This window comes from Bactrocera latifrons, unplaced genomic scaffold (genome assembly GCF_001853355.1).
Source record: "Bactrocera latifrons isolate USDA-ARS-PBARC rearing strain unplaced genomic scaffold, ASM185335v1 scaffold_57, whole genome shotgun sequence".
NCBI lineage: Eukaryota > Metazoa > Arthropoda > Insecta > Diptera > Tephritidae > Bactrocera > Bactrocera latifrons.
Window position 1 is genome coordinate 1,384,176 of NW_017537234.1, and position 24,229 is coordinate 1,408,404.

General features: G+C 35.3%; 5 protein-coding genes across 7 annotated transcripts in view; 3 read left to right on the top strand and 2 right to left on the bottom strand.

Annotated features, from left to right (window-relative positions):
* Positions 1-24,229, bottom strand: part of LOC108974607 (DNA-directed RNA polymerase III subunit RPC1) — a 59,598-nt gene that overhangs the window by 6,959 nt on the left and 28,410 nt on the right. The window contains exons 1-5 of one of the 2 annotated variants that reach the window (XM_018942533.1): positions 2,298-2,442; positions 2,109-2,238; positions 1,408-2,051; positions 259-1,343; positions 44-189 (exon numbers count right to left, since the gene is read on the bottom strand). In XM_018942533.1, coding sequence (XP_018798078.1) covers positions 44-189; positions 259-1,343; positions 1,408-2,051; positions 2,109-2,238; positions 2,298-2,341 — 2,049 coding nt within the window. In that variant the 5' untranslated portion in view covers positions 2,342-2,442. Of the gene's footprint in view, positions 1-43; positions 190-258; positions 1,344-1,407; positions 2,052-2,108; positions 2,239-2,297; positions 2,443-24,229 lie in introns of those variants that run through there. The other variant, XM_018942534.1, reaches the window with a different exon arrangement.
* LOC108974611 (pyruvate dehydrogenase E1 component subunit alpha type II, mitochondrial-like) lies at positions 3,083-5,914 on the top strand. Its single transcript, XM_018942541.1, has 6 exons — positions 3,083-3,278; positions 3,495-3,563; positions 4,388-4,577; positions 4,670-4,872; positions 4,956-5,450; positions 5,514-5,914. The coding sequence occupies exons 1-6, from the start codon at positions 3,219-3,221 to the stop codon at positions 5,694-5,696; spliced, it is 1,200 nt and encodes a 399-aa protein (XP_018798086.1). The 5' UTR covers positions 3,083-3,218; the 3' UTR covers positions 5,697-5,914.
* On the top strand, positions 6,481-8,340 carry LOC108974609 (pyruvate dehydrogenase E1 component subunit alpha, mitochondrial-like). The gene is made up of 6 exons (XM_018942537.1): positions 6,481-6,699; positions 6,764-6,953; positions 7,022-7,224; positions 7,287-7,458; positions 7,516-7,838; positions 7,893-8,340. Exons 1-6 carry the CDS (start codon positions 6,544-6,546, stop codon positions 8,238-8,240), a joined length of 1,392 nt encoding a protein of 463 aa, XP_018798082.1. The 5' UTR covers positions 6,481-6,543; the 3' UTR covers positions 8,241-8,340.
* Positions 8,442-9,674, bottom strand: LOC108974613. The gene is made up of 2 exons (XM_018942543.1): positions 8,849-9,674; positions 8,442-8,775 (listed from the first exon to the last, which is right to left on the bottom strand). The coding sequence occupies exons 1-2, from the start codon at positions 9,329-9,331 to the stop codon at positions 8,551-8,553; spliced, it is 708 nt and encodes a 235-aa protein (XP_018798088.1). The 5' UTR covers positions 9,332-9,674; the 3' UTR covers positions 8,442-8,550.
* LOC108974608 overlaps positions 10,330-24,229 on the top strand; it is a 50,644-nt gene continuing 36,744 nt past the window's right edge. For both annotated transcript variants that reach the window (XM_018942535.1, XM_018942536.1), the window contains exon 1: positions 10,330-10,937. The gene's annotated coding sequence lies outside the window, so the exon portion shown is untranslated. The remainder of the gene's footprint in view (positions 10,938-24,229) is intronic.

Consider the following 24,229-nt stretch of genomic DNA (forward strand, 5'->3'; position numbering starts at 1 on the left):
GATATTTTAATTGATTTAAGTTAGGTTTAAGTATTTTACTTACCCTTGCCAACCTCCACATGCATTTGGTAGCATAGAGTTCACCGAAGTCACGGAGTATAACATAGAATATGCAGTTTTTGGTGCCCGAACCCAAAGTGCTTTTATCCATGGAACCACAAATTAGCTCCGAGTTACGTATAATCACCCCTCAAATATCAATTTAAAGAAATTTTAAATTAAAATTAGACCCATTTGATATAACTTCAAATAACTTACACGAATCTCGTATACATAGATCATAGTTGGATGTATAATTACGGCCTTTGGTTATCAAATTCGCCATCACCGGACATTCTTTGTTCGGACGCAATAGTAGACTGAATATTTGTTTGCCCGTCCAGAGTTTTCGTGGTTTCAATATTGCCGGTGGCGGCATATCAATGCGCATATTGGCATCAGGTCCGGCTAGAAAGCATGCAGCTAGCTGCATTGCTTGCTCCTTGGTCAAAAATTCATCTTTTTGCGTGAGCAAATAGCCGCCAGTTATGAAATCTTGTGTCGCCGCAATGAGTATTTCACCATTTTTCGGTGTTATCAGATTCGATTTATTGCCCATGAGTATTAGAGCTTCTGCACGCGCCTCCTCTGTTTGTGGCAAGTGTAAATTCATTTCATCGCCGTCGAAATCTGCGTTATATGGCGTACAAGCACACTCGTTGAAACGGAATGTACGTTGTGGCTGCACCTTAGCTTGGTGACACATAATCGACATTTTATGTAGTGATGGTTGGCGATTGAAAAGCACTATATCGCCATCGCATAAATGCCTTTCCACAATGTCACCACACTTTAAGTCGTGTGCTACTTTGTCACGATTGCCGTAAGCAAGATACTTTTTGAATGTGGAGCCACGTTGTTGGACATAATTTGCACCAGGATGTTTCTGTGTGCCATTTTTCACCAACTCTTTCATTTTTTGTATATTAGCGGGATTTACACGCTCCGGATAGGTAAGTATTTTAGCAACACGCTCAGGTACACCTACTTGATGTATCATGAGGTTAGGATCTGGTGAGATTACGGTACGACCGGAGAAGTCCACTCGTTTGCCAGAGAGATTACCGCGAAATCGGCCTTGTTTGCCTTTCAAACGTTGAACAATGCCGCGTGTGGTCTTCTTGGGTGCCATATTTAGTGGAATACCAGAAATTTCGCTGTGAAAGTATAGTGCAACGTGAAGTTGTAAAAAATCCCAATCTTCTTGAATGAGCTCAATTTTGCCACCACCCGTCATATGTTTTTGTATAACATCGTTGATAAGTAAAATTTCGCTTTGCTTCATGGTCAAGTCATCTTCGGTGCTGTAGAGTAATTAATTAAATTTGTATACAATTATTTTTTAAATTACCATATTAGATCACTTACGTGCCTGCTTTTACCTCGGACAGCACAGAGGGACGAATGCATACCGGTGGCACGAAAACTCGAGTCACGATCAAATTTGCCGGACTGGCATCGTCAGAAGTCATACCTAAAAGTGGTATATCGTTTTTCGGTATTGTTTTGAATAACTCCAATACGGTTAAAGGATTAAGCTCCTCAACTTGATTGTATGACGTCAGCATTTGCTGCAATTCGCGATTATTTTCAGTTGCTTGCAGCAATTCATTTAGTGCATCGGTCATTATAGCGTCCGGTTTCTTTCCCTTACAGGGATCATGTAGAATTTTTAATAAACCTGGACCTTTCTTTACACCGCCATTGGGTGCTTCACAATTAGGGCATTTCGTCTGTTTCTTTGCTTTGTTTAATATTTGCCCATGCAAAGATTTCTTTGCTAAATATGATAGATTTGGATTAAGTAATTTTTTTTCATATATACGCTTATCGACTTCACGCAGCATAACATGCGAGCAGCTTTTACAAATCATTTGCAAGATTGATATTGTCGACCGGAAGTGTCCAATATGGAATACTGGCAAGGCAAGATCCAAATAACCGAAATGACCGATACATTCATTTAGGCCTTGGCCGCATGTGTCACAGGTGGCGTCTTTCGAGCTCACACCCTACAAAAAAGTATCTGTAACCAATTTATTACTTTAAAAACAAATATAAAAACTTACCATACGTTTATCCAGCACGCCATAGGGCACCGGCTGGCGTTGTCCCTGGTATAGATTTTTGGAAACAATGCGCAAATGTGATTCCTGTTGTATTTCTTCGGGACTGCTGATGCAAAACTGCACATGGGAGCTAGAACATATACACACACATTACTTAATGTTATTGGCATTGGCAAAGTTCTTATATACATTTTTTTGATCACATCAGCTTCGCGAAATTGCTCTTTCGGCATTTTGCTGGAATTGTTTTCAAAGAGTAGTTATTTTACTATAAACACAAATTGCTTGAAATACACGATTAATTCATGAAATCCACAGCATGCCGCCTGTTGTTTTTGCGTACGATAAATGTCAAAACATTAAGCAGTGTTGTATGCTTCCCTGAAAGGGAAAAAATAAGGGCCCCTTCAACAGATGTTCGAATGTGCCATACAGTAAAGCCTTCTCATAAATTAATCTTTTTGAAATAATAACTAAAAGAACTAGCTTTTTCAAAAATTACTTAAAATATTACAATTTTGGTATATAAAATGCCTTTTACACATAAAACTTGGAGAACACCATGGCCTGATTTGTGATGACGCTTGATTATTCACAGTTTTGCAAAGGAAGAAGCAGCACAACAATTTCACTTATCATGTATTGAACACAATGCTCGCGACAGGCTGCAAACGACATCTGTCAACAGGCTGTATTATATAATTTGAAAAAACAATTGACAATTAAAAAAAAATTACCTATTTACTTATTTTTTGCATAAAAATTTCACTTTGAACAAAATCTTAAAATTTCATTGAAGTGCAAGGTATTAGTATGGCCACAAAGAAATTGTGTACATGCAAAATGAAGAGCTTTGTTGTCTTGTATACATGCCGGCCATTGTTATGTCGCTGCCTTCTTACGAATGTTCATGTAGTAGGTTTCACAACGCTATTTTCAGTTCAAGTTTTGCTGCAGTCTGTCGCGAGCATTGTGTTCAGTACATCAGTTTTTTCGCATTTGACATTCGTGTATTCCGCGACGTTCTTTTTGGTCTAGGTGTTACGCGATTTCGAGTTGTGGAAAAAAGTCATATTTTATATTAAATTTACGATTTGATAAAGTGAAAAAATGTTGCGTACACTTTCCAGATGCAGCGAATTGCCAGTCGTGGCGAAACAATTGCAAAAAGTATGTAACCGCAGAATGCTGGTGACGACGACAACTTTATGTGGCCGTCGTCTCGGTGGTTGGAGCATGTTGAACCTGCTTCAGCGACAGCATGTAGCTCCTTTGGTTAGCTGCAGCTTACAACATCAGCCAGCAGCAGCGGCATTGGAAGCTAAAACTAAAACAACAATTTTTAACATGTGCAGGAATTATTCATCCTTTTTCGGTTTATTCCAGAATGCCGCCCAATCTGGTGTACAAAAATCGAACAAATACGCAACGGAGGCAACCGTACAAGTTCATCGCGTAAGTGTATCACTATCAATTTACCCTGCTCAAAGCATAAGCTCCTATCTTCTTTACCCCACATCTTTCATGTGTTACATAACATCTTTTGACACAACATGGGGGCAGCGCTGTATTAGATATCTTTTCCTTTGTAGAAATGGTATGAAAAAGTATGGTCAGGTGGCTAAATTGCAAATATAGAATTTAGCAAAACCATATAAACAACTAATACTATTTTTTCGAAAGCAAAACTATTGATAAAAAAAATGTGCGTACATACTTTTACCCTTACTATTGCGTGTACAATATACTGAAGGTCATTAAAGTAATAAGTAGTAAGAAACAATTAAAAATGCATATATGTATGTATTTAGAAACAAATCTAATATTAATGACATGCTATGCTCACGTCAACTGGCGCTGCTATCTGAATGTTTTGTTTTTACATTTCTTATTTGTCGCGTGGTTTGCCGTCGGCGGCTTATCAGCGATATTTTTACAGTAGCTTATAAAATGCTAAAACATATACATACATGTAAAAAGAAAAACCAATACCTTCAAGTGGCTTTTGAAGATAATTAGTCCCATCAACCACAATCCCGCTAATTCTTAACTGGCTTTATTATTTTTATCGGCAATTAGAAGTAAAGAAAACAGCTGATTGCACTTCATAGCTCGAGTGCCGGAAGTTTTAGTAACCATAAGCTATAATATCATTCAAATTGTTATAGTTTAATTATTTTATTTAGCAACTACTTAAATTGGCTTAGATTTCCAATGGCTATAATACTTTAGAATTCAGAAGTTAAACTTCTTATTCAAAATGTTTCATTTTCATACAGCCATTTAAGCTGCATAGGCTCGATAAAGGCCCCGAATCAACCGTCACACTGACCAAAGAGGATGCAACCAAATATTACACCCAAATGCAGACGATTCGTCGCATCGAAACTGCCGCTGGTAATTTGTACAAGGAGAAAATCATTCGCGGTTTCTGCCACTTGTACTCTGGCCAGGAGGCGTGTGCCGTAGGTGAGTAGAAAATTTAAATATTGATAATATAATATAAAAAATATTTATTTATTATAATAATATAAAAAATTTTGCTTTTATAATTCTTTTAGGCATGAAAGCCGCCATGCGTGAACAGGATAATATAATCTCTGCTTACCGTGTGCACGGTTGGACCTATTTAATGGGTGTCTCGCCAGTGGGTGTGCTAGCTGAGTTGACTGGCCGCCAGAGTGGTTGTGCCTTTGGCAAAGGCGGCTCTATGCACATGTATGCGCCAAACTTCTTCGGTGGTAATGGCATTGTGGGTGCACAGGTATGTCAAATACGCATAATTACATTATACATATATATAATTATATTTCTAAATTCTTTCTTTTAAAATATTGTATCGATTAGGTACCACTTGGTACGGGCGTTGCACTCGCCTGTCAGTACAAAGGCAATGGCGGCGTCTGTCTATCGCTTTACGGTGATGGGGCTGCCAATCAAGGTCAGGTATTTGAGTCTTATAATATGGCTGCTTTGTGGAAATTACCGGCAATTTTCGTTTGCGAAAATAATAATTACGCTATGGGTACCAGTACGGCACGTGGCTCCAGCAACACTGACTACTATACACGCGGTGATGTAGTACCCGGTATCTGGGTTGATGGTATGGATATTTTAGCTGTACGTAGTGCCACCGAATTTGCCATCGAATATGTGAATAAGGTTGGTCCAATTGTATTGGAAACCAATACTTATCGTTATTCCGGCCACTCTATGTCTGATCCCGGTACAAGCTACCGTACACGTGAGGAAATCCAAGAAGTGCGTCAAAAGCGTGATCCCATCACATCGTTCAAGGAGTTGTGCATAGAGCATGGACTTTTGTCTGCTGATGAGATTAAGGTGGGTGTAAACAAATTGCGAAAATATTCTGTACTATATCCTCAATTTCATTTTTATTTATAGGAAATCGATACTAAGGTGCGCAAGGAAATTGACGAAGCCACACAAGTCGCTAAGAATGACAAAGAACTGCCTGTAACCGGTTTGTGGACCGATGTTTACTCAAACAATTTGGAGCCAAAGATACGTGGTTTAAGCAGCTATAACATTGCGCATATTTCCCAACGCAAAGGTGTCAACCACTAAGCCATTAGCATTTGAAGTAGCTAAAAATTGTAAAACGAAGTTTAAGCAACAAACCCACGTCTGCTTGTAGCCATAAGTTAAAAGTGTAGCCGAATCACTAGTGAAATTCAAACATACTATATTATTCACAAAAGACAAACGTATGCAATCCTCTAGTATAAAATGGTATTTACACACACGTTCAATTAGTGAAATCAACCTTATCAATGACTTAATAACGAGATATTCTAGTTAGACTTATATATAATTTGCGATATTTTTTGTTGGTAAAATTTCAAATTATCCAATGCATAAATAGCTAAAATACTTAATATACATTTATTTTTATTTTGGTTTTGTAAATACCAAAAGTATCATTGTATATTTATTAAAACTATTCATTAAAGCGGAGATATTATGTTTGTAAACGAATAATATAGATTTAAAAGTTGCAATTTGCATTATTGGCAGAAGTTTAACTAAAGTTGCAAAAATTAACGAAATAAAAGTGAAAAATATGTACAAAACAAAAAGCATGTTTTTATATAACAGGGTTAACGCACACCATTACTCCGTTCAATGCTTGCTCTCGTAGTGAAGTATTTTTTTTTTTCAATATAAAAAAATTTCTGTTCTATCAACATAACGAATAAAAGTTTATCATTTATCTACTTAGGCATATACTTAACAAAAGTAAATTAGGGTAAATTCAATAAATAAAAAAATCAGTTGGCAATTTCGGTAGATTTTCAAAAATCTGAAAAATTCCAATTTATGTTTACATTTATTTGTAAACTTTTGTGCACATATATTTGTAAAAAAAATATTAGTACAAATAATTATTAAAACAATTACTTCCGTTTTGAACATGTTGGCTGCCGTTGCGCGTGCTAGAGTCAGACAATCGTTCAAGATCTGGTCGTATGATTTGCGACTATTTCGTTGGTTCTACAAAGAATACGAAGAGCAAAGGGAATCACCGCACCACAACTATGCCAGCGAGGCAACTATCGCGATCCCCGATGTACGTAGCATAAAAAAGAATGTGTTTTTTTTTTGTATTCATTGATTATAAAATACTATTTAAGACATTCAAATGCATTCGTCTGGAAACATTTCCATCTAAAACCATAACTACAAATAAGGAACAAGCAGAACGCATGTATAAACAAATGACTACCATACGGCGTTTGGAAACTGTTGCGAATGCTATGTATAAGGCTAAACTCGTGCGCGGTTTTTGCCACCTCTATTCTGGACAGGAAGCTGTTTGTGTGGGTAGGTGAATAATAGGTGAATGCAGTTTAAGAATTTAACAAAACCTCTGGAATTGCTGCATTTAATAGGCATACATGCTGCAATGCGTCCCACGGATCACCTTATTACGGCATACCGTTGCCACGGTTGGTGCTATTTGATGGGTCTTAAGCCAGTGGAAATACTCGCCGAATTGGCTGGACGTGAGTCGGGCTGTCAGCGGGGTAAAGGCGGCTCCATGCATATGTACAATAAAAGATTCTACGGTGGTAATGGCATTGTGGGTGCACAGGCAAGTAGGAAAATTTTTTTATGTCATTAGCATTTATTATATACTACTTTACAATGTAATAGGTGCCTCTGGGCGCTGGAATTGGTCTTGCATTAAAAAATGAGGCGAAAGGTAATGTTTGTGTAGCTTTGTACGGAGATGGTGCCGCCAACCAAGGACAAATATTTGAGGCATATAATATAGCTTGTCTTTGGCGTTTGCCGGTGATTTTTGTTTGTGAAAATAATGAATACGGTAAGTGGTAAATAGTAAAAACGTAAATGTCTAAAGCTTCATGTTGATTTGCTATAGGTATGGGCACAAAAATGCATCGTTCTTCGTGTTCTATTGAATATTATACACGTGGTGTGCCATTGCCTGGCATTTACGTCGATGGTATGAATATTTTGGCAATGCATAATGCTGCAGAATTCGCTATTGGCTTTGTACAAAAAGAAGGACCAATTATTATAGAAGCGCATACCTATCGCTATTTCGGTCATTCAATGTCGGATCCAGGCACAAGTTACCGATCACGCGGTGAGGTTGCGGAAGTGCGTAGCAAACGTGATCCTATAAGTTATTTCAAAGAAATAACTATCTCGCAAGGCTTATTAACCGAGGACCAATGCAAAGTAATATTATTAAAGCTTTACATACATATGTATAATTTTTCGTATGCTGTTTAGAAAATAGATGAGGACATTCGGAAGAGCATCGATGAAGCAGCTGAAAAGGCTAAGAAATCCAATGAAGTAAAAAAGGAAGAACTGTGGGCAGATGTATATATGGATAATAAAGAAGTGGGTATACGTGACACGATCGGGAATCGACATAAGCATTTCCATGCAGGCAAGACACTTGAAAAAGATCATATTAAGTTGAAGTCATTTACACCGGACACCAAATTGGAGCCTAAAGACATACCATTGGAAATAAAGGAGTGGGAGGCGCAGCTGGAAGCGATAAAAGATGTGGAAAAAGGTAAAAAATCCAATCAGAAATCAAAATCGGATAATAAACCCGAGAAGAAATAATTACAAGTAGTGAAAAACAATAGAAAAGAAATAAAAAATGGTTATAAATTTCTTTTGAGATATTAAATAAATTATAAAACTCTACGTTCATGTATATGCATTATTTATGTAATGATTTCAAATAAATTTTTAACTGTAAAATTCAAAATATTCATGTCCATACATATGTATGTATTTACGAAATAAGTAATTATTATATTTATATTCAAAATTAAATATAGTATGGAATCCTTTATGAAAAAAATTATGCAATTTCATGAAATATCTCCTCCAAATATCATCTTATCAGTTATTAATTTAATGCTAGCACCTATAACGGCAGCGATGCACGGATACTATCTACCGTATTTTGTATAAAATTAGTAAAAGACCAGCTACTTTCTGGCGCTTCATTTGCATATTCGATTTCTTCAACTTTGGGTGATGGTATCGGTAAAATGCGATCAGCTGTAATAAATATTGCCGCATCCGCGTCACATGCGAAATATTTTCTAGTAAAAGATATATCAGCAGTTTGTGGAGATTGAACATCATCCTGAAATAGGTATTTCGTATGTAAATACATATACAACAACATATAAGTATTCTAGAATTTTCTATTAACTAACCAGTAATTCCAAGCCAAAGAAATAACCAACTGGATGCATTTCCGGTACTGGACCAATATAACAAATAATACAATCAAAAAGCCTAAAATCATCACGATCAAAGAAGCGAGCCGGCACACGAACTACATCACCTGGCATTGCGGTATATAACCAGTTACAACGACTGCTATCTTGTACAAGTTGCAAGCGACGATTTGGTTCTGGTATGCTCACGATAAATGGCCACAAATCGTCCGACACGGGCAATAAACTATCTTGCGCGCATTGATATATGCGCGTTGTGTTGGGTTCACGTAGCACTGCATCATAAACAAACACTTGTAAGTTGTGCGTAGGAGCCGATTCCTCTGATGCAACTTTTATGAGTGTGCCAGCAGCAACTGTGAAATTCTGTAGTTCTGCTGAAGTTTCTTCAAGCTCCTCAGTCGATGCAACCGACTGCAAACGTGATGTCCGTGCCAGCACAGCATATTTTGTGGCCATTTTTAAGTTTAAACTTTACTAATAAACTGCACTAAAAGCTACGCAATATATTTGTGAAATATTGTTGGAGAAGTGTTTATAATAAAAAATTTATTACGTATGTTCATCGAAATTATCACTTTCGTTGTTTTGTATACGTTCTCTGCTAGTTATGCAAAAGGAAACTAAATAATCGATATACACATTAATATCTTTCACTTGTTTACTTTAAATGTAAAAAAATATATTTTACTTAATTTTTTGTTTAATAGTTTCGAATTAGGAGCAGCTTTGTAAATTACCCTTAATTTATCTTCAATAAAAAGCGAAAACAAATTAGTAACAATATCTCTCCATCACAAGTGATACAAGGAAAAATAGAAGCACATAACAAAAGAAAACAAAAACAGAAATCGGCACTGTTACTTATTGTGAATTTTTTAATTCACAGCTTACTCGTGAGCGCGGAAGCGGAAATAGCAACTGAGAATTTAAATTTAAGAATAGAGAAAAAAATTCTAAAATACAGTTATAAGAAGAATTGGAGGAATATATAGGATAGAGTCCAAAAAGAGCATGGGTTTTCACAAGGAGACCGAAATTCAAAAGTGTTCACACATGTGAGTTATGTTGTTATTCTTATCTTCATATATGCATACATATACAAACATGGTATACAAACAAATGTGCATATACATTTAAAAATTAACATAATTTTGTATATTCAAAAGACATCTTCACAAGAAATCACCTTGCACATCAGCGACATCTCCGGCGATCAATGCGCTCTCCCATACATTCGTATGAGCTCGTTGGATTTTGTTGCTCTCAGCTGCTTTTGGGTAGCAGACACTTCAATTGGATCGCGCTCGCTTTTAGTTCTTTCCACGGATATCAGCTCAGTCTTTAACCGCTTCGCCGAGTATAACGTTTGATAAAAGTATTTGAAATTCGTCTTTAATAAATTAACTAAAATCATATATATTTATGTAGAGTAGACAAGTAAATATTTAAGCTTTTTGTGTGACGCGTGTCGTGTTTTTAATATTTTTCTATTTTCGCGTGTGAAAATTACTTGTCGAGTGTTTGAATACTATTATGAATTGGCAATCAAAATAGTGGCGCCTGTGTGTTATTATGGGAAATTATTATTAAATATTATTTTCATATGACATTAGTTGTGCCTTTAGTGGTGTCGGTGCTATAGTTTTATTATGAAAAATGTATGTGGTGTTATAAATTTTTTTGACCGCTAAGTTTTTGGCGACATCAGCCAATGTCATTTCAGTGGGTGTAAAGTGTGTGTACATATCTATACGTGTGTGTCACAAAATATATTTTCTGAAACTTGTTTTATTTACTGATTGATATTTGATGAAAAGTGATAAAAACATTACAAATACATATACATATATATTTTATATTCGAAATCAAAATTTATCGATATATTACTTACAAATACCGCTTTTTATTGCACACATAGGGAAGCGTAATAAAATCTAAAAATACGGTGTGGTGTTAAAAAAAAATATTCAAAAAATTAATGAAATAAAACTTAAAATGTCTTCTTAAAAATTTATAAATTCTTAAAACGCCAATAACAATTTCATAGAAAGTGTATGTATTGGTAAGTAAATTACTATAATTTCTAAGCTACTTTTATTAAATTAAAACTGTTATTTAAGAAATAAAAATAATAAAAAAATTTAGAGAATGAAATAAAAATACAAAAAAGGAGCAAAAAAAAAAATAATATTTACCGTTTGTACTAAGTCTCAACTTTTTTAACATAATATATTCGCAACTATGGCAATTTGTAAGCTTTATAGAATTTAGATAAATAAAGCAGAATTGAAAAAAATATTAGTCTCTACTGCGAATTATTAGCTCCAATTCCGATGTTAAATCTTACTATTTTATGTGAAATATTTCTGAAATTAAGTAAATTTTTTCCGGGATTTTGCAAAACGAAAGTGCAACAGGCACACACAAAAACAATTACATTTTAATTGATTAAGCAGTTATGTATAATCACTTGCAAGTCAGAACAAGTGCATTTTTCTGTAAATTCTTTTTTAATAAATAAGTAAAATGTACAATATAGAATTTAATATTTCAATCGCGGAGAGATTCAAGAAGAACTCCTTTAAAGTTCTGAGCGTTATACTGGGTTCTTTTAAATACGCTCGAAACTTTTTGCCGGGCTAGAAATATTTCTAAATATACACATGAATATTTAACGTGCATTACATATGTATGTGTATCGAAAACCAAAAATTTATTTTAAAGCCAGCAAGTCGCCATAACTCCTTACATAAATTATATATATTGCAATATATCATTAGCGATCTTTTTTTACTAGAAATAATTTTTAATTGAAAATGTTCGAATATTGAAAAAAACATTCAATGTAAAGCGTAATTTAAGAAAATATTCTCATGAAATTTCTTTTATCAATATAAAAAAATTGACAAATTACTGAATACCAAATCTGTATATAAATATTAATTGAATGTAAACCAGATACTATATATTTTTTTTTTTTAGATTAATTCCTAAGGATTTTCTTCCAAAATAAATTCAAAAAAATCCAAATTTAATTTATTTTTTGGCACTTTTAATTTTTCATACTACATAACTGCACCCTAAAAATTTTTGTTTTAACATTAAACGATTCATTAAAACTTAAGTTGAACCATTTGTAGACGAATATGTAGAGATGACCTTATTTTGAAAAAAAATTTGATATCTAATGAATCCATTTACTTTACACTTTAGTCTAGTCAAAAACGCAAACTTATAAATCTAATTAAAACACTGAATATTTACTTAGCACAAATTATTATGTTTACAAATGAGTAAAATTTTTCGATATACACGCAACTCAATGCGCCAATGAATTTTATGATATTTATATGAACAATTTTTCTTGTAAACAACGTCATCCGTTTAGTTGATTTTTATCAATTTAAATTTGTATATTCAGAAATTGAATGTATGCCATAAAATGTTGGCCACACCGTTATGTGAAGAAACAAAATATCTCAAAATTGCGCAATGCCGGTTTTAATGGTTGAATACGGGTGCACTTGCCGTCCTGTTGTTGTATAAGTCACAAAAATCTATAGTAAATTCAATGCAACACAAATAATGCCAGAGCACAATTTGTTTAGACACTTGAGCTGTGCAATAAATTATACCTGGGGACAAGGATTTTCCAAGAATATGGATCACTTGTGGGCATTTAAACAAAAGCGTACGCTGCATTCGACCGCACCCAGGCACGCGTGAAAATGCATTCACATGATGTTGCCTAATAAATGCGCACATAAATTACTAGTAATTTCAATTGTACAAAGCAGCCATAAAATATGCATATTAATGGCATTTAAAAATTTGTTTTCAAAATATTTGAATTAACATGCTAGAGCACGAAAAAAATGCCAAATGATTTTAAATTTTCAAATAGAAAACAATCGTTCAAAGTACAGTATTATTTATACAAATAAATTGAGACATGTGCGTACAAAAATGTATCGCCCTGTCGATAAATCAATCGACTGTAGGCGCCAGTTATAAGTCGTTTTTCATCCTTTTAAATTTATAATTGCAATATAAATATTTTAGACTGTTAATTAAGTCAAAAATTTAGCTAAAACGCACACATGCTCATAGTTTGCTACAAATTTATATAAATAAACTTTGCTATGAATATCTGATCGTTTTAACGTTCCATTTTATTTGCCGGAAAATGCTGACAGATAATAGTTCGCGCTTTTAGCAAAAGAAAATCGCGTAGTTTTGCTGGAAAACTATACAATATAGTACAGATAGATAGAAGTACATGTAATATGTAAAATATTTATATTTATATATATATATGTCAATTTATGTTTACATACATCGTTATACACACTTCAAAAGAGAATACCTAAGCTACATATAAATCAAGAATTAATTGCTTGGCGATTAGCCAAATGTATCTAATATTTGTATGTTGGCAGCTTTCTGGAATATAAACTTAAATGAACTTAAAGCCTAGAATGTAGGCAGCTAGTGCTTTTTTAATTAACAAATAACATTTTTAAGACTTTTTTTGGAAATATATACTTTTGTTTGCGGTTCAGAAGTAAAGTGCTGTGAAAAAGGCTATAAAGAATTATTTTTAAGCGCCTAAAAATGTGTGGAACCACCAAGCAACTCTTAAATTCTATTGCATACAACAAGAATTTTGTTTAGTTTTGTCAATTCGGCTTTAACAAGTTCATAGCAACTTTAACATAAATTTCTGATAGCGCTTTTGGGTAATTAGCCAGTCTTTTAACAGATAGTTGACCTGTAGGGAACCAGCTATGTGCAAACAAATTTTTGCTGACTAATCGTTTCGCAAGTGGACCTCAATTTAAAACATCAACCGAAAGCATATGTTTGTTTAATGTTTCATATTTTTTGAAGTGATGCGTTCCTTGTCTCTACTACTAACCAACATTAATATCGTCTCATGGTTTCATATGCTTTGGAAGACCGAACCTTACAAATTTAAATCTATTATCGCCTCAAACTTCTTATAAAAGTCTATACAGCTGATCAAGTGAGAGTGTAGTTCACACTCATGTAGGGTTCTAAAAATTGTTACTAGATGAGCAGCTAACAATGGTACGTTGAAGTGGTGAAACCCCCTTCAATAGTGTTGTTAATTCGGGGATTTTGACCATCTTCCAATACGTTGATATTTCAGGCGCAGTGTCTGCATAAGTTTGCCTATTTTATCAGCTGATTATATCGATATAACTAGATTTTTTAAAATTATTTATCTCTCAGTTATACCTGGCCTCAAAACTAAACGCCTGGGCTACATTTTCAGCGATAAACTTCAAACTTCAGCAATATAATCCGCAGACTATTCGATGAATACATTTTATATAGAGAGAGCCAAGCTGAGTTTATGTTAAAAAAGTATACAGCTTATGGTTCGCACAATAATACTTGATATTCAAGCCAAAAGCACATCGAAATTAGAAAAAGAAAATGGAACAATTACAATTTGCAACAGAAGAAAGTACAAGTGTTACCCTGTACAGGTATTTGAATAATACATGTATTGTTCAAACCTCAAACACTTTATAGATCGTCAAGGAAAACAATAAACTAAAAATAACGATACAAACAACAAAAAAAAAAAAAAAAAAAAAAAACACCGCCGGTAAATATCCAAGTTTTATGCAAATACTCACACCGGAAACAATTTAACATGAAATTCATTAGAGTATGCGGTGCACAAACTTTTTTGACATACATATGTACATATACAAAGTATTTCGAGAGTATCTTCACAATCATAAAATAGTTGTGAATAAAGTGTAACAGATCGGCTCAGAGTACTCGAGGTTATTCGTACAGATTAATCAATTGTTGACACTTTCAATACTTAACTTAGGGAGGTAGAGAAATCGATGAGTTAACTTTCCGATTTAGTAAGAGATATATGGCCTTAAAATAGCAAGTTCTAACACGCCACGGAAATAAGTTTAGGCATCATGAATATGGCGGTGAGAATCCGCTTTTTCAGAAGAATATATGATGGGCGCTAATAGAGCAATAGTCTGTTAAAAGCCCCACAACTAAGGAGAGGCTGGCCTTACTCAGGGCAAAAAGATCAATAGATCTCCTGCGATCAATCTGGAGCCAAAAAGGCTTTTGTGACAGCCAAGTTTCCCGCAGCCCAGCTATTCAGTAGTACATCACAAGAGGATGCTGGAGTACCGACCCGTTCCCATTCTACTGATAGCTGCTGAGCTAACAATGAAACAAATAACAAAACTTCTCTAATAAGTTCGAAAAAAGTGTGCAAAAAAGTAGAGACAACATTAAAATAAACCTTCAAAGTTAGAAAATTATATCGTATAGAAGTACTAACTTGTATTGTTTTCATTACTCGAAGTTTTTCACACTTCAATAAAGAAGGGTTCAAAGAAAGTTTTGTTGATTTGCAAAGCTATTGCCGAGGAGTAAGTTCACAAGCAAACAAATGATTCGATTTGATGCGTTTTATTCGATGCAGTTTTTAATCACACTCCAGCGCAGTCATCTGCATGCTGTTTTCCGTTATTTTGTAAATATTTACGACTTTTTTAGCGTCGCTCGTCAATATCTAATGCAAAATGCTATTATCTACAAGCCATCGCACAGAGATCAAGTATATTTGACCGCAATTGTGGGCAACTTATACGGCAGCAATTCGATTGGATTATTGCAAAGTGTGGCGTGGGGTAGAGACGCTTTAGCGATTAGCGATTGCTTACTGTGCAATGCGCAAACAAACACAACAATTGCTGATGGAGCGCGTGGATACGTTATGTTTATATATGTACGAAGGCGGTCCGATAGGTGCAAGTAATTTACCTTACATAGCTTTCTTTTAATCCGATACGTGAAAAAAACGTTTCCTGAAAGTCAGAAAAGTAGGCTTACGTTCTACATAAGGGGTTTGGCTACTACTAGGAATTGCATTTAACAGCGTCAAAAACCACTGTGAAGTGGTCCTACATTTGCGCTTGCTGTACGAAGTGAGCAAACGTGGCCTCCAATGGGTGGAGAGCTTTCATGCCCAACAAAATACTGTTACAGGGGACTCACACTTTCTCATTTGGCGGTGTGAAAATACGTAGTACGTTATCTTTCACTTCTTCTTACAATATCTTACGAATACTATTCTTATTTTGAGCATGGCGGAATGGAAATAAAGTGTGGTCTCACCTTAAACTGTTTAAACCAACTATAAGCTTTTAGGAAGAAAGGTCATCGTATACAGCATCGGAGTGCTCTTTCGTTTCCCTACGCGATTTCTCTTAAAAGAACAAGTGTCGACTCACCGACTGTTACTTTTCTATTCTAATTTTTTTTTAATAATAACTTTATATTAAGGCCAAATTGCACTTAATGCATCAATGTGAATCACATTAATCAAGTACATTTACTTATTGTCTTACGACAGATTGTAATTAAGCTGAATATTAATAAAAAAAAAAAAATTTTTTTTAAATCCCGTGCATTCGTTCACTTCTCCACGTCTTCTAAAGAAAACCACGAGTCCGTTTTGACTGAATATTTGATAGCAGTAAACTAAAAGAATGCAATTCAAAGTTGTGATATTATCAGGCGATGACGTTAAGTACTTATCGGACCGTTCTGGTACAGAAGTGAAAGAAAGTATTATGTCACTGAACGCGCGTGTATATTAATATATGTACATATAAATATTTTTGTCTCTCGTACGTACACAATTTAACTATTCAAATAGTTTTTATGAGCACACAAAAGTCGCCTAATTATTCTTTTATTACTCTTTTTCACAACTTTTTATGTCTGAACCTCTCCATGGCATAGCGTTGCTACTGTTGTATCCATTTCAATTAAATACAAACGACTTGCTATTGTTGTACGTTTTCTATATAGATACATACATACAAGACATAAGCGGAGTAAATGTATGAGCACGCTTTTAAATTGAATAATTACGGTTCGGGTGCTGAAATCGCACATGATGTGGCGTGTCCGTGTAAAAAATCTATATACAATATTAGGTGGATCTATGCAAGCTTAGAAGCAGTGGCGACACAGCAGCCTAATCTGTCAAGGCATAACGGCCTTAGCTGGCTGAGGTACGAGTGCGAGATTGCGACACACAAGCCTCAAACATAAATATTGTATATATGTTTATATGCATATATGTATAGGTCTGTATGTATGACTTTATCTTGGATCTTTTATGGGTTGCCCGCATTCATGGCTGGCGACTAGTGAATGCCAACGAAAAACCAAAATATACAGACAGCTCTTGATTTATGCGTATTGGCAGGTGATGCCTTATATACTCGTGTATGTATATGGATACAAGTATGTTAGTATATATGGGTGCACGTCTGTCAGGCATATGAATGTGTCTATATGTATATACTATTAACATCTCAAGTACATTTTGTCTAATCCATTATTGATATTTTTTTTGCTATTCCAATCGGAAATTATACGAAATTATTCTACAAAAAGTTATATCTACATTCACATTCTATTTCTACATTCCTTTTTAAACGAATTCATATTATTGACTTTTAAATTTTAACAGTTACGTTTTTTTTCAAGTAATTTTGAAATTTTCAAATAAAAATCATTAAATATCGTTGCCGCAACTCGCCATCTGTTCTAAACAATGCAGCATAATTAACTTGGTGGGCTTCCTCAGCTTATTCCCTTCTCAAACTGTTCTATCCTTCTTTGTATCCGTCTTTAGGCCACTTTTCACTATCTCCTCTTAAGCTTATTTCACCAACAATATTTTCTGTGTATCAGTATAATTAAGAAATTATATGCTTCAAGCTTCGATGAACCATGGCAACATTGAAGTATATCTTGTACAGTTCATAAATCCATCGTCTGTTGCTGTCAATGCGCGAAGGACCATAAATCTTCCACAGAACCTTTATCACGAAAATTTGTAACGCGAACTCATCAGATGTTGTCATCGTCCATGCCTCTGCACCATATAGCAGGACGCGGATGTTGATTACTAGTAGAATTAGCTCTTTGTTTGTCGAGCGAGGACTTTACTTCTCAATTGAATACTCAGTCCGTAGTAGCACCTGTTGGCAAGAGTTATTCTGCGTGGGATTTCTGACGTTGTTGTTGGTGTTAATGCTGGTTCCAAGATAGATGAAATTATCTACGGGTTCGAAGTTATGACTGTCAATAGTGACGTCAGAGCCAAGACGCGAATGCAATGACTATTTGTTTGATGACAGGAGACCAATTTGCTTCGATTCTTTGCCGCGGTTGTTAGGCCAATGTTATCGATGTTATTGGAATACGCCCAGCAGTTGTACACGCTTGTAGAAATTTGAAAGAAGAAGGCTTCATACGACCATTCCATTTATCTTAAAAATATATATGTATCAGTAACATCTCGTTTAAATTCACTGACCTATCAGACAATTTATCTAATTGTACGACTTTATTATTATTTAGTGGAGCTACTATCCTGGGCGTCAGCTGCGAGGTCTGGTTTCTGGTTTGCGCTTGGCCTTACAAGCCTTAGAGGCAGGTTCTGATGAAACTTTGGGATATTCTTCTCTCTACAAAATCTTAGTATTAACACATTTCTTGATAAGCATTTGCTTTCAATAGACAAATTTCTATGGATTCTCTTCCATGCAGTTCGTCCCGTTACACGTCATATTCGTGGTTTTTTGAGTACTAAAATCCACTAATGTATGCAGAGGGCGACGAAATGAGGACCGACTTCGATTTAAGTATTGCATATTGTTCTCGCTATTGAGAATCTGATCCACTTTTGGCGAATCGTTAGTAACTATCTACTATGCGAGAGATTTAAGCGATGACTGTGTAAAATTGCTGCGGAAAATTTTCTTAGATAGTTTATTTTGTAATTTTTAGAAGTCTTCTTAATACGTCAGTATAAAAAAAAATGCCGTAAATGAATTTATTGACTACACGACGCAAGCCAATAAATTACATACAAATTAACATCTGTGTATACATAATTATATTATATATGTATGTATGTGAGTTTTTATATGATATAATATATTCTATGAGATTTAGTATGCAGATTAAATAGACAAGAAATAATGATTGCAATTAAAAGTTGAAATAAGTATTAGAAAAAATGGTGTAATCAATTATATGAACACATTTCAAGCTCATTTGTTTACAGCAATTGCTCATGTTATGGTCAATTTGTAGCAGTTTTTTGCATTTTTCTCTCTTCTTTTCATTTATTTATTTTTTTTTGATTGCCACAAGCAAATTTGTGAACTACATATGACATTTTTCTTCTGTATACGCTGTTTCGCCTTGAGTCACATATTTAGTATTATTTTTAGATACCTTTTTCGAAACGACTTTCGTATTTAGCACAAACACATGCGCACTTAAATGTAAACAAACGGTACAGTGTCACGTAAATGCATTTAGCACAGATGAAACACAGATGAAAAGTATTAAAAAAATTTTAAAAAAATTATACGTATGATGTTTAATTTTCTAAATAATGATTATGCCGAAACACTTTTCATAAGCACTTTTTGGGATAGCCCTCAGTTTCTTCAGCGAATTTTGTTATATCTCTTCGATCGACTGAAATCGGGTTCCACAGGGAGGCAATTTTAGATTGGGGAACAAGAAAAAATCATACGGAACCAAATCTGGCAAATATGGTGGTTGATCGATGGTATTCATTAAGTTTTTGTTATTCAATTAGGTTAGAATTGTGACTCGATGCGATGGTGCATTATCATCGTATAAAATCAATGAATTGTTCTTTCGTAATTATGGCCGTTTTTGCGGGATGTCTTCACGCAAACACCTCAATACGGGCAAATAGAACTCATTATTGGTCGTCTCTCCCTTTGGAACATATTAATGATGCACCAAACCCCGAATATAGCAAAAAACAATGACCATCACCTTGATTTTTGAGCGACTTTGGCGTGTTTTTTTTTTGTTTCTGCTCGTTTTTTTCCCTCCATTTGGATGATTGTTGCCTTATTTGCATTCGCAGGATCAAGCATGTCTAAAGAGATCTATTTGCGGTATTCTTTTTGAAGACATTTCAGCTTTTTTAGGACGAGTTGAGTAAAAACACGTTTCAATGGAATAAACAGATATTGAAGAGGGAAGGGAGAGTCATTTAGAGACGAAGAAAGAGAGACGCTGTAATGGTGAATACAAAGTGCTTGACAAGGGTAATGCTCGAAAATCCTACCAAAAGATGCGGCGATTAACAGAATGTTTCAAGACCGGAGCATACTCTTGAGGAACCCCCAGAGATGATCTAGTCAATGATGTCCAGAGCACACTGAGAGTATTCGACGCAGTATCCGCCGGGAGAAGCAGAGGAAGAGGAAGACTTTCACTCTGTTGGAAAGAACAGACAGCGAAGGACTTGGCTACATTTGGAATCTCCAATTGGCGCCGAATTTTATATTTAAACCATTTAACTTTATATTAATTTTAAATAAAATTTGCAGTATTAGAAACCTTGTTGTAGAACAATTCTTTTCAACAAATTTGAAACAAAATACGCTTTTACGCTCATATCTACACACACACACACATGCTTGAACAGATGTAGTTCCCTGTAAAGTGACATGTCGTCAACGGATCTCGTTGTCATCATGCGTGCAACGTGGAATATTTTTCACATTGAATTTCAAGTGTTTCCGATTTATCGTCATCGGCGGTCGCGGATGAGGCGGAGGCGAGAGAAATCTCAACAAATATACTATAAGGTTAATAAAGACAAATGGAAAAATACTCTCACTGACACGAACACACTTATGCCATCTACTATTACATGTGCGCATAAAGGAGGCGTGGTGAAACAGTAAATAAAATAATGTACGGTTATATGTCTCTTATTTATGTCAATTATAAAGGGGACAAGTAACTTTGAGTTGAACCAGAGGCGCAAACAAAAAGAACAAAATAAATTAAAATAGGAAAAAAAGGGAAAATCAGTGAGCATTCGCCAGCGCTAGTATTTAAATGTCCGACACTGACTGAGTTGAAGGTGTTGACAGCAGGGCGCTCGCTCGCACGGCTGCACGGCGTTCATTACCCGCTTGCTGTGCTCTTTAACTTGCTCTCTGAGGGCGTTGATATCGCCTGCCTGCTGCTGCAGAAGTCAAATGTATTGCAAATTAAAAACATGAGAAACACCAATAACAAGAAGAAAACTGAAAAAAATACGTAAAGACGTAAACGGCAGGCGTTAAGCACGGACGGACGGTGGCAAGTTGTTTTAAAGTGTGCCACTAATGGCTATTTGGCGGACACGGCTGGTTGTTGTGTGTTACTGTTGTTGTTGCTGTGCGGTGAACGACTAAATTCAAGGCGTTAGAAGTCAAACTAATTGTGTCACATTTGCAAGGCGGAAAGCGATTGACTGATGGCGTGGCAATGCTGTCTTACAGTTGAAAACAACAACAATCCGCTAGACAATATTTGTGAAATCTTAAAAAAGCAATTAAACAAAAATTTCAAAGTGGAGCAGATGTTTATAATTTTTTCTGCGTGTTGATCTTGAATTCATAATGCATAATTAAGTCTCAACGTGGAGAGCTCCGTTCTAGTATGCCCTAGTTGTTGGAAAACTTTTTGGCAACATGCTTTGGGCCCTGTTCTCTAAATAATAATAACTAGTATTATCTTTTTGGAGTGTAATATATTTCACAGTCACACTTTCAGTACTTGAACGCAGTAGGGAAAAACTTGAATACAGCTCTTGATATGCCGATTTGGTAACTCATGAACCATCGAGCACTTTGCAGACTTTGAAGACATCTTCAACTGATTCGTTACAAATGCCCTTGGTGAAAGAATTATTAATAGTTTCTATGAGCAAATACCTTTTTAGAGAAACTAATTAGTAATGATTATTGCTGGAGAAAATAATAAGAACAGCAGAGCTAAATAGAGAAGGTACAATCTTCTATAAGAGTTTACCGATCAGTAGGCTCACAGGTCACCGTTGTTAGTCATAACTTTGAAGTCGTAGACAACTTCGGATATCTTGAAACCAGTTTCAACATCAATATCACTCTTGAAATCTAATGCAGAATCACTCTTGCCAACAGGGGCTAATTTGGATAGAGTAGGCATTAGAAAAGTAAAGTCCACTCTCGACGAGCAAACACCAGACTTAAAAAGCACCTCATAGTTCCCGTACTGTTATATGGTGCGGAGGCACCATCTGATGAGTTTTCAAGAAAAAGGTTTTGAGGTAGATTTCTATTTAGAGAGAGCGGGCAATGTTGTCCGAATAGAAAGAACACTCCAGCTTTGAAGGTCGCCGATTCAGTACTCACCGGTAGAAGCAGAGGCAGAGGAGAAGCTGGCTGCAATTGGTATCTTGAATTGGCGCCAAATAGCGAAAAGAAGATTTGTTAACTCGGCTATAACCGCGTAAAGAAAAAGAAAAATTTGTAATGACAGAAAAGAAATTCTTATAAAAAAGAACTTTAGCTGTGAATATAGAGGAATTGATACAGATTCAGAAGAAAGAATGAAATTTTTATTTCAATAGCTGGTGGGTCAGCTTTACTCCTTCATTTGCTCATCAAAAAACGTCACCTCAGTATAAAAAGCCTTCAGAGTTCTTTCAGAGGAAAGGTTAGCACTTGTGTGGTGCGTAATGCGTGGTGTGAAACTCCGCTATGTTAAAATCGAAACCGATTAATAAATTCAAACATTTTATTAGATATACTCGTTTCGTGTTACGAAGACAAAATATATGAAGATTTCGGTCGCGCTTTCTTCTAATCATAAGATCATGCATACATATCATTTTATTATAAATTATATTTTATCTTATTTTATGTGGTTTAGTGACTTTTGGGGGTTTACATATATGTATATTTGCGCGTTTCTATTTAACACATACAAAATTATTATTAATAAATTTTCAGCACTCGCGCACAGCTGGCGACAACAATTTTTCCTCATTTTGTCACTCGAACACACAACGTGCATTCTCTTCTATAATATTTTTCATATTTCTCGTCGTTTTTCTTTTTTCTTTCGGTTTAGCACTTTTATTTACGTTTTTGGGATTTTAAGTACATATTTTTGGGAATTTGAATGTTTGAGGCATCTGTGCGAATTACGGCTAAAAATAAATAATGTAACATTTTCCGAAATTATGTACTTAGATTATTTACAGTAGGAGTATATATGTATACTCCTCACCAGCGTACAAATGTGTGAAAAATATTATTCGTATTTCGTAGATTAGAATTATGAACTGAGTCATAAGCAAATTTGAGTAAATCTAGCAGAAATGCCAATATGTGTTGTTTTTGCATGCTTTGTTGTTGTTTGTTACAAAGAGAAATGACATTAGTTTACGTTACAAATGCAAAACGGAAAATATTATTGCCGTAACAATTATAAACAATTATTTAAGGTATGAAGAATATAACAAATAATGAGCAAAAACGGCATATTTTCCTCATTTTACAGTTGAATGGCATCACGGCACATAAATGCTAGCATAAGAAGTAGAACAGAAATAGTTGTATTACAAATCTATCTGGGGTATAATTGAAGTAAAAAAACTAAAGGGAGGTATTAGAAGATATTCCAGACTGCGGTATATGATTCTCGAAGATACATATATAATTTAACTGTACTTGTTGAAAGCCTTCCGTCTTCGATGAAGATCCACACGATAAACTGATACTATTTTGATGTTAAGAAATCCACAGCTGGAACTGAGAGCATTTTAACGAGACCTCTAATATATTTCACGATTAATGAAGGATAAGTGGAGAATGGAGTCATGTGTCATGCAAGTGCGGAAAGTTCTCTGAGCGCCATACGCTTGGGAGTGGCCAAAAGCGATTCCTTTACATATGGCTCAAGCAGTTCACGACTTCCGGTCTTAGTCCAAATATCCCATGGGTTGCTAAAAACCATCCATTTGAAGGCGAAACATCCTCTCCAAACACCCCCAATGAAAAGAAGAAAACAGCCTCGGATGCGAGACCCCCCTTTTGATGACGACCAATACAAACGTAATAAGGATTACGATTTAASGGTATGCAGAAATGTATATAAGAAAAGCGATGGACGAGACAGGAACTGAGGCTTGTAGATCCTTTGGCATTTTCTACATTGGCCATATAAAGAACCGCAAACTCGGTGTGATATTCGTGTTAGGAGAGAGACTCCGTCGCCGAGTACTGTCATTCGCGGTGGATGAACGTCTAGCCCCAATCGTGTTGGTCGAATTTAAAGCCAGAGTGGGCAAAGCAGCCTGACTGTCTCCGGATCGAAAAGCCACCAACCAGATTGATCACGTTGTGATAGACGGAAGTAACGTCTCCAGTGTTTTAGGCGTGC